Raw genomic sequence first — 18,044 nt, forward strand, 5'->3', positions numbered from 1 at the left:
TAAATACAGAACAATGCTTAAATCATTAGATTTTCATTTGAAATGGCAAATTCAATCATTTGCACAATGTCACTTCCAAATAGCAAGCTGGACTGGCAACGCTGACCAAATATATCTTAATCGTATACAGTATATTTTGAAACTATTTCGGGTATGACAGCGATTTGTTTTCTTCTGTCGGCCCATCCCCTCCAACCTTTTCTAACAACCATGACTTTTACTTGGCTTATCTCTCCTGACGTAGCAACCCTTAACTTGCCTTCCATCCTTGCTTCCTTCCCTCGAATTTGCCTCACTTCTTCATCACTTGCCAGCGAGTTGCCTCCCTCCTCTAACAAGATGGCGCCTTGCTTTCCCCGCTTCCCTTCCCTTCCTCCAAACTCCGGCTCCCGCCGGCCAGGAAAGCTACGCTCGAGCAGCAGCCGCAAGGGCACACGGCCGGGAGGTGAGTCTGCGCTGCCGGAACAGGGGCACGTGGCCAGGGGAGTGAGTCTGCGCGGTTGGGGCAGCGACGCGCGGTTGGAGCAGCAACACGCGGCCAGCGGCGTGAGTCTGCGCGGTTGGAGCAAGGGCACGCGGTCAGGGGAGTGAGTCTGCGCGGCCGGAGAGCGCGAGCGGTTAACGATGTGACTGGTGCTCCGGTAAAGAGTGGGCCAAGATCGCTTTTACGGCCCCCACATGCAGATGTTGCAGTGTCAATAGACCCGGAGCGGGTGGGCGGTGGTGCAGAGATGGCGGTGTGCTTGTGGTATTTATGGCTGGCTGGGTGGCAAGATAAAGGGCTAGCCATATAGCATCTGGAGCGAGAGGCACACTGATGACGCGCAGACAGAATTAAAATGGAAAGGGAAAAAGGGAGCGTCGCCATCCGCGTGTTATTAATTTAGCCCACTACTGAGTATAAGTCGTGTCACAACCCACTAAGAGAAGCTGTGTGTGCGCGAAAAGCCTCTGTATCTATACTCAAAGAAAAGGGAGGGGCGAAATAGACCAGGTCCAGATCTTCAATCTCTATAAAACGTCATTAGTTTGACAGTACGGTGACATGCTGATGGCATGAGTTGTAGCCAAATTGTTTGGGAGTTCATGGACTGTTTTAGGTTGTCAGAAATCATGGACTGCCAGCAACCCTTCATTTATTCTTCTTGATATATCCAAAACGAGGTATACGTAAATGGTTGTAGGCAGTAATCTTTCACATTTGAAAATGCTATCCTTAAAATGAGAGAGTTGATCGATATCTGCCTAGACCAAGAGACATTTAATCTTCCCCACCTACCAGCCAACTGAATGACAGGGATATGGATGCTTATTTGAACTGGGACATTCCTGATTAAATTAATTTGGCCCAGTTCCAAACACTTCATAGTTAGAAATTCTCTCTGCTTTCTTCATTTATGTTTCTGTTTTCTTAGGTATCTACCGTTCTATTTCTGAAGAATAGTCAAATAACCTGCTTCTACATTTTCCCTCAATTTCCTCACTTGTTCTTCTGATGGTAAGGAAAGATTATGTTGGTGTACTGACTACAGCCACTGGTAACACTCCAGTATGCCCAACTGCAATTTGTGGACAACCCTGGGCTGTGAGTGTTGGTGAGCTATACAGAGGACATCACAGCAGAACCAGTGATATCTAATTTCTACAGCCACACACACCATATTTTCTGCATTTTGGATAGCAGTTAGAAATACCAACATTATGTGGCTGATAGCCCTTTCCTTTGTCTACAGACTGTATCAGCCAACTCATTACAGGTTGGACATCATACCAAAAGCTTTCTTGGTCTCTATGTCTCCGAATTATTGAGTTCCTAAACTAATCCTCCCATTTGACCAACAACCAGGATGCAAAAAATTTGAGAACTCATTCACCCAGAGTTTATTTGATTTTCTCCTGTTTCATTGCCGTCCCTTCAGCAGAAACATTGTTTACCAATGTAAATGAGGTTTCTGCCAACATTACTCAGACGGAACAGGAGAAGCCCAGAATCCCCAATCCAGTTGGGGATCTGCAGGTGAAAACCTGTTACTCCCACTGTAGTGCCACTTATAGCCTTTTTAAAAAATTAGCAGGTAGCCTAGAGTGCATCAAAATCTTGGCTGCTTAGCCCTAGTTCACAATCTACATAATTGATTTGGATATGGGGACCAATTGTAATATTTTCAAATTTGCTGATGACACAAAACTAGGTGGGAATGTAAGTTGTGAGGAAGATGCAACGAGGCTTCAAGCAGACTTGGACAGACTAAATGAATGGGCAAGAACATGACAGCTAGAATATATTGTGAAGAAGTGTAAAGTTATCCACTTCGGTGGAAAAAAATGTCAGAATATTTCTTAAATGGTAAGAGGTTGGGAAGTGTTGGTGCCCAAAGGGACCTGGGTGTCATTGTTCATGAGTCACTAAAAGCTAGCATGCAGGTGCAACAATCAGTTAGAAGCACAAATGATATGCTGGCCTTCATTGCAAGGGGATTTGAGTACAGAAATAAAGATGTGTTGTTGAAACTGCATAGAGCTTTGATGAGACCACACCTAGACTATGTGTATATTTTTGGTCTCCTTATCTAAGGAAGGGTATACTTGCCATAGAGGAAGTACATAAAACTAATCCCTGGGATTACGTGATTGTCCTATGAGGAGAGATTGAGAAAACTGGCCCTGTATTCTCGAGAGTTTTGAAGAATAAGAGGTGATCTCATTGAAACATACAAAATGCATATGGGACGTGACAGAGTAAGTCTAGAACCAGGGGACATAGTCTCAGAATAAGGGGCAGGTCATTTAAGACTGAGATGAGGAGGAATTTCCTCTCTCAGAGGGTGGTGAATCTTTGGCATTTTCTATCCCAGAGGGTTGTGAAAGCTCAATCATTCAGCATGTTCAATGCAGAAATTGAGAGATTTGGGGATAGCGGGGAAAAATGACGTTGAGGTAGACAATCAGCCATGATCTAATTGAGTGGCAGAGCAAGCTTGATGAGCTGAATGGCCTATTCCAGTTCCTACGTTCTTAGTGATGTTCATAAGAAAGATAAAATTCTCATTTCCTTATGTGTTCCTGATTTTATTAATCCGCAATTAATTTAAAAGGGGACGCACGGAGAGTAGACTGTGCCTGAATGAGACATAGATCGAGTGTGTAGTTGGGAATTTGTTTCATGTGGGAATTTGATGCCGAAGGGGAAAGAGAAAGAAAAGTTACGGTGCAGAGGCCATTCAGCCCATCGTGTCTGTGCCAGCCAGAAAAAGATGAAAAAGAAACTAGCTGCTCATTTTAATCCTACTTTCCAGCACCTGGTCCGTAGCTTTGCAGGCTACAATGCTTCATTTGCAGATCCAAGTACCTTATAAATGAGTTGAGCGTTTCAGCCTCAACCACCAATTTAGGCAGTGAATTCCAGAAGCCTCTGCGTGAAAAAGTTTTTTCCCATGTCCCCCCTAATCCTTCTACCAATCACCGTAAATCTATGCCCTCAGTAATTGATCCCTCAGCTCGGAGAAAAAAGTCTTTACTGTCTACCCTATCTAGGCCCCTCATAATTTTGTACACCTCAATTAGGTCACCCCTCAGCCTCCTCTGTTCTAAAGAAAACAACCCTAGCCTATCCAATCTTTCCCCATTGCTGCAATTTTAAATGAGCTGTAGAAGACACAAGTTGCTTCTCAAAAGTAGAGGGTAATCTATAAACAGCAGTGAGAATGTGAAGAGTTAGGCGGATGAGTCTGTGGGTTCAGAGCATTCTAAAGAAAATTGAAGTGTGACGTAACAAAAAAGAAGGTAAGTGATTGGTTGATTGGTGAGCATTTTCTCTTATCTAAACTAAGGAATTTTAAATGGAGTAAAATATAACATTAATTGAAAGCAAGACTAGAGGCATTAATTAAAATTTCATTAAGAATATAATTTATTATTTAATTTAGATACAATAAGGATGGCAGGGCAGGCGATGTTTTGCAGCTATACTATATAGAAGCCAATGGACAGCAGCCTGATCCATGTCTGCACTAAGTGCAGCTTGAGGAATTCCAGCTCAGGGCTAACGAGCTGGATACCAAGCTTTAGACACTGCGATGCATCAGGGAGGGGGAAAGTTACCTGGACACTTTGTTGCAGAACACAGTCACACCCCTTAAGTTAGGGTCTTCTGATTTGGTCCATGGTCAGGGACAGGGGTGTGTGACTGTGAGTGAAGCAGTTATGAGGATTGAGAAGGTAGAAGTGGAGGAGCCACTTGCAATTGTCCAGCAGGTTCGAGGTTCTTGCAGCCTGTATGGCCGAGAGCGGGAGCTGCAAGGTGGATGAACGAACTGACCATGACACTGTGCAAGGAGATGTTCAAGTGGGGGAGTAGGGGACAGTATAGCAAGGGGATAGACACAGTTCTCTGCAGTTGAAAGCATGAGTCCAGAAGGCCACAGCAGCATTCGGGACGTCTGCTTCGGGTTGGACAGGAACTTGCAGTGGGAGGGGGAGGATCCAGTTGTTGTGGTCAATGTAGTACTAATAACATAGGACTAGGAAAGAGGTTTTGATTAGAGACTTTGAGCAGCTAGTGGTTAAATTAAAAAAGCAGAATCACAGAGGTAATAATCTTTACATTACAACATGATCCATGAGCAAATTGATGTAGGGTAAATAGATTAGAGTGTTGAATACATGGTTTAAAGATTGATGTGGGAGAAATGGATTTCGATTCTTGGGGCACTGCCACCAGTATGGGGAAAGTGGAAGCTGTACCATTTGGGATGGTCTTCACTTGAACCATGCTGGGACCAGTGTCTTGGCGAGTCATGCAACCAGGGCAGTAGAGAGAACTTAAACTAAGCAGTAGGGGTGTTACAACTGGGTGAGGATGGATGTCAGAACTTGCCCTTTCTTTCCCATACCTCAATTGATCATAACAAGGTTTTTTGAAATTTATAAGGATGAAGATGTCAATTCAGTGTCTGTACTTAACCATTTATGTGCTGATTGCAAAGAACTCAGTCCGACAGGCTTTCTTGAGTTTAAATACACCGGGGTTTCTTTGAGCTAAAAAAACCCCATCCAAGATATAAAAAAAATTTTAAAAGCTAAACACACAAACACAAGCATGCAAAATCATATGTTATACAGTAGAAGGTTAACTTTTGGCTCAATAAAGATTCAATGTTAAAAGGCAAAAAACAGAGAGTTCACTGTTTATGAATCCTTCGCTGTTGTTCACAGCTGTTCCTTAAATAGTGGACCTGAGTTTTTCCTTGGAAATTGCTGTTTTAGATTTTGAAGTCTCCTTCAGAACTTCTCTGTCTGTTGACCCCAGTATGATATGAGCGGGCAGAGTTCCTTTTGATTGAAATTCTCTATCGTTGTGCTGTATTCCAAAAATGTAACAGAGATAGAGCTCCGAATTTGGGAGAGATATGGTGTCACTGGTCCATTTGTAGACGCTCTGCCAGTGACCGTTGCATCCGATGAGGCTGTGACGACTTGGGAGATGCCAGCTGTGGAACCAGCAGCTCCCTCCCAGGTGGGGCCAGCACAGGCTCCACGGACCAGATGACGACTGCCAAGGTCATCAAGGCCAACAGGATAGCAGAGTCAGCAGGCTGCTTCAGATGCCAGTCCCAGCGAGGGGGCAGCACCAAGATGTAGCACCTGTAAATGTAAACATAAGGCACCTTAGGCACCCCACGGGTTTATCGCTTGCTTTTGTGTTGGCCCGCAATGAGGTCTTTATCAGTTGGTGTGATGTTGAACACCTTTGTCTTTTTGTTCTCATAAGTTCCTTGTGTTATAATATTAAATTCAGACATGACATGTGGAGGTTCTGGTGAAGTGTTATTGTCACTAGACTAGGGACTCAGCATAATGCTTTGTGGACCTGGGTTTGAATCCCACCATGGCAGATAGTGAAATTTGAATTCAATCAAAAAAAATCTGGAATTAAAAGTTTAATGATGACCATGAAATTATGGGGGAGGTGCCAGAAGACTGGAGAACAGCTAATGTGGTTCTGCTATTTAAGAAGGGATGTAGAGATAAGCCAGGGAAGTACAGGCCAGTGAGCCTCACATCAGTGGTAGGGAAACTATTGGAGAAAATTATGAAGGAGAGAATCTATCTCCACTTGGAGAGGCAAGGTTTGAACAGGGATAGTCAGCATGGCTTTGTCAGAGGGAGGTCATGCCTAACAAATTTGATTGAATTTTTTGAGGAGGTGACCAGGTGCGTAGATGAGGGTAGTGCACTTGATGTAGTTTATATGGATTTCAGCAAAGCCTTTCACAAGGTCCCACTTGGGAGACAGGGTAATTTGATAAAATGGATTCAAAATTGGCTTAGTTGTTAGGAGACAGAGGGTGATGACAGAAGGATGCCTTAGTGACTGGAAGCCAGTGTCCAATGGCGTACCACAGGGATCTGTGCTCGGTCCCCTATTATTTGTCATTTATATAAACGACATAGATGGCTATGTGGGGGGCAGGATTAGTAAGTTTGCAGATGACACAAAGATTGGCCAGGTGGTTAACAGTGAGGTTGAGTGTCTTGGGCTACAGGAAGATATAGACGGGATGGTCAAATGGACAGATAAGTGGCAGATGGAATTTAACCCTGAAAAGTGTGAGGTGATACACTTTGGAAGGAGTAATTTGACAAGGAAGTATTCACTGGACCGCATGACACGAGTAAGTTCTGAGGAACAAAGTGACTTTGGCGTGTGTGTCCATAGACCTCTGAAGGCAGAGGGGCATGTTTAGTGGGGTGGTGAAAAAGGCATATGGGACACTTGCTTTTATCAATCGAGGCATAGATTACAAAAGTAGGGAAGTCATGTTGGAATTGTAAAGAACCTTAGTGAGGCCACAGCTGGAGTACTGTGTGCAGTTCTGGTCGCCACATTATAGGAAGGATGTGATTGCACTGGAGGGGGTGCAGAGGAGATTCACCAGGATGTTGCCTGGGATGAAACATTTAAGTTATGAAGAGAGGTTGGATAGACTTAGGTTGTTTTCGTTGGAGCAGAGAAGACTGAGGGGCGACCTGATCGAGGTGTACAAGATTATGAGGCGCATGGACAGGGTGGATAGGGAGCAGCTGTTCCCCTTAGTTGAAGGGTCAGTCACAAGGGGGCATAAGTTCAAGATGAGGGGCAGGAGGTTTAGGGGAGATGTGAGGAAAAACCTTTTTACCCAGAGGGTTGTGATGGTCTCGAATGCACTGCCTGGGAGGGTGGTGGAGGCGGGTTGCCTCACATCCTTTAAAAAGTACCTGGATGAGAACTTGTCACATCATAACATTCAAGGCAATGGGCCAAGTGCTGGTAAACGGGATTAGGTAGTTAGGTCAGGTGTTTGTCACGTGTCGGTGCAGACTCGATGGGCCGAAGGGCCGCTTCTGCACTGTATGATTCTGTCTTCTTCATACTGCTAAAAACAACCAGGGTGTTGTAATAGAAGATATTTCAAAATGGTGTTTGGGTCACAGGACTTCTCTCACTTCATAATGATTTGCGAATTTGGCATAAAGTAATCGATTAGCTCATGTCTGGACAGACCTTTGCTATTGTGTTATGGCCTATGTGCTTTTTTTTAATGTCCCAGCCATCACTTCTGAATGGACCACTCCTGTGGTGAGCTAGGAAGAACACATCAACAACTATATAACCATTGTCCCTGTAGACTTCTGTCTCTCTCTCTCTCTCCCTCTGCCAGATGGCTTGGAATGTAGCTTTATAGTAATGCAAATTGTGGGAACCAGTTACACAAGCTTCAGTTCATATTTCAAGTTTTTTTTACATCAGTGGGTATGAAATTCCATAGGAGGTTTGCATTGGCATGTCCTAATTGTGATCCACATTGGAAACTTTCAGACTTGACCAACTTGTAATTACAGATGTGTCAGATGACCTGTGGCAGCCATCTTAAGTCAGTGTCTTTTCTTGCTTTAAAAGTCCATTTAATAATTGAGGTAATGGAAGGACATTTAGAAAATCATAATACAATCAAACAGAGTCAACATGGTTATGTGAAAGGGAAATCAGGATTGACAAATTTATTAGAGTTCTTTGAGGAAATAACAGTAAGGTGGATAAAAAGGAGCCTGTAGATGTGGTGTACTTGGATTTCCAAAAGGCATCTGATAAGTTGCCACATCAATGGTTATTACACAAAATAAGAGCTCATGGTGTAGGGAGTAACATGTTAGCATGGACAGAAGATTGATTACCTAACAGGAAATAGAAAGTAGGGATAAATGCATCATTTTCAGGTTGGCAAGCTGTTACTAGAGGAGTACCACAGGGATTACTGCTTTGGTATCAACTATTTACAATTGATGGATGAAGGGACTGAATGTATGGTTGCTAAATTTGCTGATGGCACAAAGATAGGTAGGAAAGTAAGTTGTCAAGAGGGCATAATGAGTCTACAAAGGGGTTTTGATAGGCTATTTAATGGGCAAAAATTTGTCAGATGGAGTGTAATGTGAACAAATGTGAACTAGTCCGCTTTGGCAGGAAGAATAGAAAAGCAGTATATTATTTGAATGGAGAAAGACTTCAGAAATCTGTGTTCCAGAAGGATCTGGTAAAAGATATGCATTGTTCCCTGCCACCCAATTGTTTTGCAGCTGATATCTTCCATGCTATATATTTACAGCATAGTTTCATAAGTCTACATTGACAGCAGTAACCTCGCCTACTGGCAATGCATATCAGAAATTTGAACATTTTCCACTTGCAATGCAAGTTCATTACCCCTGTAAACTTATGTGACCTACTAGAAGAACACATGCCCAAATCCCTGTCAAAGGAGTATGTACATTTTATTTCAAGAGGGCAGATATATCCATTGTTTCTCATGGTCTAGTTGTTAGTATGCCCCTGATCTCTAATAATATTGGGCATCAGACTTCATGAACACCCATTGAAGCTGAACTTTATCCCCACAGACCAAACATAATATTTAAAAAACAATCATCATGAACATGTAGTGGATGAAAATTCAAACTAAATTCAGAAGCTAAGAGGTTGACTACTGTCTGCAGAATACTTATTTGCAGTGTAGCTTACTTATGGTATAGAATACAAAAAATTGGCAAAAGCTGCTTGATGAATCCTTTATGGCTTAATGCATAACATGCTGTGAACATATGTATGCATACTAACCCCAATTGATGTGTGAAATTTGGTAAGGCTTACATTGACATAAAGGCCCTGAATTTTGTGGAGGCACCACAGACCTTCCAAAATGGCAGGCGGGAAATGGATTTGGAAGTCCCACCCACATTTCCGACAGCTTCGTTTTTCGCCGGTAGAGAAAGGGGATGGGGTGTGACTCACACATGAGAGACACCTGAATTCAGCAGGGCCATTTTAACCCTGTGCTGAGTTTAAACAAACCCCATTTTCACTCTATCAAAGGCCTTAACTTGCAGTGTGGGAGTCACACATTTTTAGAGTAGATGTAAATGCGCTTGAAGGACACATAAGGTCTGTAGAACTGTCACGTGAAGTTAATTAAAACCCCAACCCTTTAAAACAGCCCACCTGTGTCACTGAGAGGTTCAAATACCCTGTTCTAGCAATTATAATTGCTGTTTGTTGACATTATTCTAAAGTTCTCTATGAATGTTTGGCTGCTTTCCACAACCTATATTTATCTCAGCAGGTGGCTGTAAATTCAAAGTTTGTTTGACAGCTCAACGAGGTTATTGAAAGATTAGCTGTCTTGGATGTAGGATTATGAATAGGAGTTTGTTCTTATGAGGGACTAAGCACTTGAGAAGATGTAGAAGTTTTGAATGGGCTTTCATGAATAGGAGTGTTCTTTTATTATAGTGAAGGCTATAATAGATATTTAGACCTTATTTTATTTCATCTCACCATGGTTTCTGAGATCTGTCCATGGTGGATGCAGGGTGAGTTGGCAATGGAGGGCAAAGGATGGGGGGGTAGGTTGGCATGAATTGGCATGGGCTGTTAGGGGTCATGGGGTGGGTGGGACATGGGTTGGCCTTAAATTGGCATGGGAACATAGAGACATAGAGATGCATGGGGAGTGCGTGAGGGATAGAGGGCCTAAAATATAAGCAAATAACTTGGACGATGCCCTGAAGATCCAAGACAGGCCTTAGCACTTGGCAGCCCCTGTGGCCTCCTCTGATCAGTGTCTGAGGTGGTGGGCCCAACTCCACCCCACACCTACCCAACACAACCACTCCACCACTACCTCCCCCCCGACAACTCCAGAATGAAGATCCTGCCACGTGCAGGAATTTTTCCTGAGGCAGGTGCAGCAAGTGAGAAATTTCCTGACACGCACTACCCACCTCCAGAGCAAAAATCTGGGCCAGTTAGTTTCAGGAACTATAATGTCATCAACAAGTGTTTTGAAAAAGTGAGTCTTAATGGGAAATTGGCAAAAATTATGGTATCATTCATGGTAGTATCAGTTTAACAATGTCCCTTATTTCACTTTCCTTAGCACTAGTCTAGCTTGCTCCATTCATCTTTTTAGTTTATAATCCAGCTTACTTTTAGAATAAAACTAAACATGAATAAGAACAAGAACTATTTACTGACCATTTTGCAATCTTAAAAGAAAAGGTCAGATGGTGAGATATGAAACAGTGATAGAGGTAGCATGTATAAAACAATATATAACTCTCTTGATTTCTCTAGTCATTTCCTCTGTTTTTGTCTTTCTAGGTAGCTGCTTCTCATTGCAGCATTATACTTCAAGATGGCCAACGAAAGTCCCAAATTGAAGCCACGTGTACCCAAAGTTACTCCCACTGTTTCCATTGCTTCCAATTTAAATCCAATCAAGTCTTCAGAAGTCTTTGAATACAATAAACCACAAATGCCAATGCAACTAAAAAAGGAGATTTCTTTATTTAATGGTGTCACTCTTATAGTTGGACACACAGTTGGATCAGGGATATTTGTTTCTCCAGGTGGGATCCTAAAGCTCTGTGGCTCCTATGCTCTTTCCCTGGTTATATGGGCTATTGGGGGTTTAGTCTCAATTATTGGAGCCATCTGCTATGCTGAACTGGGTACAACGATCACAAAATCTGGTGCACACTATGTATACATTTTGGAATCATTTGGTGGTTTAATTGCCTTCCTTAAACTTTGGACGTCATTACTTATTATTGAGCCCACTTCACAGGCTATTATTGCCATTACCTTCGGCAACTACCTGGTGCAACCTATTTTCTTAAACTGCAGTACACCATATTTAGCAGAACGACTAATTGCAGCTGCTTGCATTGGTAAGTGTAATGTTACCATTTCCTAACAATATAATGTATTTTTAATTGCACTTAGAAGTTTAAGAGACATTAAGAATACCAATTATTATGTATAATAAATTAAAATAATAGTGGTTTGCTTATTGACAATATGTTAGCTTGAGTGAGTTGCAAGGATACCTCAATTATTCCAATATGGATTGGGAAGATAGCAATGTTAAAGGCAAAGAGAAGGAGGAGTTCCTGAAACATCTAAAAGAGAACTTTTTTGTTCAGGATATTTCCATGGGGTTAATGTAGAATCTGAAATATCAATAAACTTTAAAAACAATTTAATTTTTATTTGTTTAAAAATCTATGAAATTTTTAATATGGAATGGAGAAATTTAACATTGCAGAAGTATAAAATTAATTTGTCAGGACCAGAGAGGTTGTTCAGCATTGATTATGACATAATACACCATTAAAGTCGTACTTCATTCAACAAGGTGTAACTTTTTCTAGCCTTTTTTTACATTAAGACTATTGGCAAAAAAATGGAACCTCACATCAAATCAGTGATTTTTAATTAATTTCCATCTGTGGGAACTTCAACACCGTATCATTTGGAGGAGCAAGGAGTCATTGGCAACAACATCTGGATTATCATGCTTAACTGTGCAAGCGTGGCACCAGAATTTTTTTGTCAGTTTCACAATATAATGCCAATGAAAACCCAGCAATTGAGATTTAAATGAAACAGAAAAAGGAGACTTATGATAAATGTGAGGCTCATAAATATGGTTGAAGACCAAGCAAAAACCAGAAATTACAGAGGAGAACTGTAAAAGGGAGTAAGGGAGCAAAGAGAGTGTATGAGAATTCATAAGTGGGTAGCTAAAAAAGTTAATCCTAAAGTCTTTTGTAGACAGAAATAGTACAAAAGTAGTCAAAGGAAGGGTGGAACCAATTAGGGGCAAAAAAAACATCTTTTGGATGCAAAACCTACTTAACTGAGGTACTAAGTGAGTACTTTGCACCTGCATTCATTAAAGAATATGCTGTCACAGTCATAATAAAGTAGAAGGCAAATTGTGTTAGACCACAAGGCATTGCATAGCACTTTACAGCCAATGAAATACTTATTGAATTGTAGTCACTGTTGTAATGTAGAAAACACAGCAGCTAATTTGTACATAGCAATCAGCAATGTGATAAAGACCAGATAACCTTTTTTTGTGATATTGATTGAGGAATAAATATTAGCCAGGTCTCTGCACTCTCCTGCTCTTCTTTGAAATAGTGCCATGGGATCTTTTACATCTGCCCAAGCAGGCAGATGGGGTCTCAGAGATGAGGATAGTAACATACTTTAGGCGGACGTAGAACGGAAAATGGGCAGACAAGCAGCAGATGAAATTTAATGCTGAAAACTATGAAGTGATACATTTTGGTAGAAAAGATGAGGAAAGGCAATATAAAGTACGTGCTGCAATTTTAAAGTGGGTTCAAGAACAGTGAGACCTGGTAAAATAATTACACAAATCTTTGAAGATGGCAAGACAAAAAAGTATATGTGATATTTGGGTTTATGAACAGAGGCATAATGTACAAAAGCAAGAAAGTTTTGCTAAACCTTTATAAATCACTAGTTAGATGCCAACTGGAGTATTTTGTCTAATTCTGGATACCACACATTAGAAATGTTGGCAAGGCCCCAGACAGGGTAGCAGAAGAGATATACTAGAATGCTACCATAGACTTCAGTTATATGAAAAGACTATAGAAGCTGAGGTTTTCTTCTTAGAATAGAGAAGGTTAACAGGATATTTAATAGAGGTGATTTTTGATAGAGTAAATAAGGAAAGCATGTTTACGCTGGCAGAAGGGTTGGTAACCAGAGAACACAGATGTAAAGTGATTGGCATAAGAACCAGAAGGAAGATGGCTATGAGGCTTTTTCAAAGAGCTAAAATAGGCATGATGGGTCAACTGACCTCCTGTTCTAATTAAAACTATAAATTGGCTAACTCAGTGAAGAGGTCATAATTCTATTCTGTTGAAATTTTGATCAACACCTGATGTAAATAAGCAAACTGGATATATTAGGAACAATAAATCAAGTAATAACTTTAATATAAGTGCATTGAAAACCCTGCAGTTTCTTCAGTGTTACCTACTTGTACTTATTTACACCCAGGTCTGCTTACTTTTATAAACTGTGCCAATGTGAAATGGGCAACCAGAGTCCAAGATGTGTTAACATGTGCCAAAGTGATCGGCCTTATCATCATTATTATTGTGGGGATGGTTAAACTCAGCGAAGGTAAGAAATTTAAAAGAACCAAACCATTTAGGCCAGTTGGTTCATTCCAGTTTATGCACCACACAATGCTCCTCCCACCTTCTTCATCTAGCCCTAACAGTGTGTCTTTCCATTCATTTCTAATTAATGGGCAGAATTTTCTTATTGGTGTGTGGGGGTGGGACCCGTGGTGACGTGGGGTGAGCATCCCTACTTCACCGTGCGCCATCGCGATATTTCGTTGGGCAGGCACGCGATGATATCAGATGCGCACCCGCCATTAATTAGTGGGCAACTTAAGACCCTTCAGGCGCCAATCGACGGCGATTTTTCAGCGCCCGTGTGATCTTCGGGTCAGCGCATGGGCAGGCGGGTAGGACACATTTGTATAAACCTCATCCACGGGCAGAATAAGAGGGCTCAGTGGAGTCACGAGTGTGCTCTGTCAAATATTTATTTTTTGAAGTTACTGATGCTTGCCTGTGTGATCTGCAATACTTCAAAATGCATACCAGCTGCTTGGACTGGACTCACAACCTTCAAGTCAGCACTCTGCAGTGAGGAATCTTTTTTAGGCCTGCAGGTTTGAGGAAGCCTTCCCTTAGCCTGGGGATGGGAGCTGAACTCTCCACTGGAGGCACCTCCTCTGAGGAGGAAGGAAGGGCTAGAAGAGGAGGAGGCCAGGAGTGCACATTCAGCCTCCAGGGGAGCCACCTTTGGGAGGACAGGTGCAAGCACAAGGGGTGCAGGGTCAAGAGGTAGTCCAAGGTGGAAGGGGCCGCAGAAGACACCACTATCCTGCTCCCAGGGTATACAGGCGGCGAAGCAGCTACCTCAGTATGTCTGGGATACAGTGCCGAAGGAGGCTTCATCTCTCAAGGGAGACAGTCAACTATATCTGTCAGATGATTGGCCTGAGATCTCCGTGAACTGTGTGGGTGGACACCCCATGCCAGTGGCTCTGAAGCTCACAGTTGCCATCCACCTCTATGCCTCTGGCTCCTTCCAGGGCTCGGTGGGTGATCTTTGTGGTGTCTCCCAATCAGCTGTCCACACTTGTGTCAAGCAGATTACAGATGCTCTGTTCAGGCATGCATTGACCTTCAATCCACTACCGTTGGGACCAGGTAAGCCAGACACAGCAAGCCAGAGGCTTCGCGGCGATTGCTGGCTTCCCCCGCGTCCAGGGTGCAATAGACTGCACACATGTGGCCATCAAGGCACTAGCAGGTGAGCCCGGTGCCTTCGTCAACAGGAAGGGCTTCCACTCCATGAATGTGCAGATAGTGTGTGTTCACAGGATGCTGATTCTACAAGTCTGTGCAAGGTACCCAGGCAGCTCCCACGACGCCCACATCCTCAGACACTCCCAGGTGCTGGGGCTCTTCAGTGCTCCAGCCCAGCTGGATGGATGGCTGCTGGGTGACAAGGGCTCTCCTCTCAGAAGGTGGCTCATAATGCCTCTCCGCCATCCAAGAACAGAAACTGAGCAGCAGTATAATAGGAGCCACGCCTCCAGAAGGGCTGTGGTGGAGAGAGCCATCGGTCTTCTCAAGATGCACTTCTGATGCCTGGACCGCTCAGGGGGAGCACTCCAGTACCCCCCAGATTGTGTGTCGCTGATTGTGGTTGAATGCTGCGCTCTCCACAATCTTGCGCTGGAAAGGGGGGACACTGTGGACGACGAAGATGTAGACGCAGTGGCTGCGGCTGCACACGATGAGTCCAGCAGTGAATCTGAGGATGAGCACATACAGTGAAGTCCTGAGGGGGTAGATGCTGACCCGGGCATACTCCGGGGAGGCAGGGACGTCCTGGAGGCTTTAATCCAACAAAGCTTCAGATAGCACACCACATATTGACCTCCAGGACAAGCCTGGGCTGCAGGCTCCATACTCGATACCGAAGTGCAAAATCTGCCTGGATAGGAACATTAACTAAGGGCCTTGTTAATAAAGCTGAATGTCCCCAAATCACTCATAACATTATTGGTAACCATCCACCAGCAGATGAAAAGCGCACCCTCAGCCATGGTGACATATCTGAATTTAATATTACAACCAAAGGAACTTAAGAAAACAAAATGACAAAGGTGTTAAAAATCACACCAACTCATAAAGACCTCATTGCGGGCCAACACAAAAGCACCAGTGATAAACCCATGGTGTGCTTAAGATACCTTATGTTTACATTTTCGGGTGCTATGTCTTGGTGCTTTTCCCTCTCTGGGAGTGGCATCTGAGACAGCCTGCTCATTCTGCTGTCCTGTTGGCCTCGATGACAATGGCGGCCGTCCTCTGGCCCCTGCAGCCTGTGCTGGCCCCGCGTGGGAGGGAGCTGCCAGTTCCACAGCTGGCATCTCCCCAGTCATCACAGCCTCATCGGATGTAACGGTCACTGGCAGAGGGGCGGAGGAGCTGTCGCCCTCATCCAGAGCGCCCTGAGAGGAGCCTGCAGAGACGACAGGCAGCCGCTGTGCCAACGTGAGGTCGCTTTGGACCTCCCTGCTCACCGTAGATGGACAGGCACCCAGCTGGGAAACTTGGTGCCCAGACCATCTCCCACACTGGCATTAACCAGCTGAGGTCAATGCTGATGTTAGGGCTTGCTGGTCTGAGTGCAACCCCAGGAAGCCCTGATTGGTCTCCTGGAGGAGCCTCTCCACAAGAGTCGCAACTCTCTCAGTGGAGGACGCATGGCGCTTGGCCATGAGGCTCATTGCATCGGCGCGAGTCCACGTATGCTCCTCCACCATGGACACCAAGCCAAGCATAGCCTCATGTATCTCCACCAGGTGCTCCTGCACACCCTGCTGCATTTTGTGCATTTGCTGCTTCGAGGACAACTCCAGAGGCACATCACCAGCCACCAACTGAGCATGTGCCTGGTCCCCTGAAGTCCTCCGACTGCTGGCACCATAGGCACTCTCTGTCTCTGCCAGCTCCTCCAGCGACTATGAAGTGCCCTCACTGCTGTGCCCCGGGACACTAGCCGATGTTCTAATTCCCACCAAGGTGCTGGTATCTGCGCTGATGCCTGCCAGGCAGAGATGGTGTGAAGTTGGTGGGCCAGAGACTTCAGGGCCCTCAGGTGTGAGAGGGGGCCCCTGCTGCTCCTCCTCCCGGCCCTGCTCCGCTGATGCTGAATGGAAGAACAAGGATATTGGATCAGTTAACGTGGAGACAATGTCAATCTGCATCCCTGTCCCCCGGATCTTTATGCGCTCATCCTTCCATAAGCAATGGTGAAACTATGTTGCAAACTTCAGTCACTGAACATTCAGCACTGCCATAGGCTGTTGGGAGAACAATGGTGATCTCACTACTGGGCACATATACCTGCCCGTGGCACCCCAGCCTCACTGACACTGGTGGACCTGGGCGCATGGTGCCTCTCCAAATCTAGGGCTACCTGCTCGAAGTGACTGAGAATCACCAACTGGGCCAGCCCTCCACCAGTCCCCACCCGCTCAGCGGCATTATGTGCATTCTTCTCCTGAAAAGGAGAGATGAGCATTGATTAGTGCTACTTGTACCTGGATTCTCTTTGCAGATGGCCCACCCCAACCAGAGTGGGACATTGCAGGACACCAGTGCCTCCTCACCCCGTTGCTGCCGAACACTCACACAAAGATGCTAGGCCTGTCCCACCCACCCCCACCCCCCCCCCCTTGGCCAAATGCTGCCTACATCACATTAGGCACCACACAGTCTAACCTTCCACAGCAAGGAGGCGCAAACACATGGAGCGCAGAGGACAGCAGATCAGTCGGTGCCTCGCCACCTTGAAGCTCCCCTCCCAACATGTCATCACCCTGTCTTTGACATGTCCTGGAGTTCCAGCACTGCGCCTAGGTACAGCTCCTCCAGGTTGCCCCCAAAACAGTAATACGGGTCTCAGTGTACCACATGCTGCAGATGCAGAACCCATCTCTTCACCACCCTCTCACGGTGATCTCAGCATGGGCAATATCTGCTGGCCCACCCAGTGAAGGACGAATGGCATCAATGATTCAATGCAGTCACTACACTCAGACTTTGGGCGGGGGGTGGGGGCGGAAAGCCTAGCTGCTGGGTTAAGTGACTAATGCAACATGGTACTCACCCTTTCCGAGCGCAACAGGTCGTTGAAGTGCTTGTGACACGTTGTGGGAGCTCACGATCTCCGCTAACTCCTCCCAGGCATGTTTGGTCATGTGGGGTGGCCTCCTCCTCCCGTCCTGGAGTACAAGCACCTCCTGCTGTGCTGCCATCTCCTCAAGGAGGGCAGCAAGGCAATCGTTGGAAAAACGAGGGGCACAGTGCCTCCCTGCCCTACCCTCCTGCCTCGCCCGCTCAGCAGCAGCACTGTGGGGAGCCCTTCCACTAGCCATGATTCACAGCCTTTGAAAGGCAGCAGCAACTTTTTAAAACATGCCGCTGGGTTGCCATTGGACCTGTTGGTCATTGCAGTACCGCCACTGCCCGCCCACTCCCACTGTCCTCGGAGCCATGATTATTGCTGGGCGGGCCTTAAT

The 18,044-nt window shown here is 44.8% G+C and overlaps 1 protein-coding gene across 1 annotated transcript in view; it reads left to right on the plus strand.

The window, feature by feature from the left end:
- The first annotated feature begins 297 nt into the window (after positions 1-297).
- LOC144681906 (Y+L amino acid transporter 2-like) overlaps positions 298-18,044 on the plus strand; it is a 111,675-nt gene continuing 93,928 nt past the window's right edge. Inside the window, exons 1-4 of the mRNA XM_078544040.1 lie at positions 298-445; positions 1,416-1,498; positions 10,697-11,265; positions 13,424-13,549. Coding sequence (XP_078400166.1) covers positions 10,731-11,265; positions 13,424-13,549 — 661 coding nt within the window. The 5' untranslated portion in view covers positions 298-445; positions 1,416-1,498; positions 10,697-10,730. The remainder of the gene's footprint in view (positions 446-1,415; positions 1,499-10,696; positions 11,266-13,423; positions 13,550-18,044) is intronic.

Source organism: Cetorhinus maximus, chromosome 6 (assembly GCF_964194155.1).
Source record: "Cetorhinus maximus chromosome 6, sCetMax3.hap1.1, whole genome shotgun sequence".
NCBI lineage: Eukaryota > Metazoa > Chordata > Chondrichthyes > Lamniformes > Cetorhinidae > Cetorhinus > Cetorhinus maximus.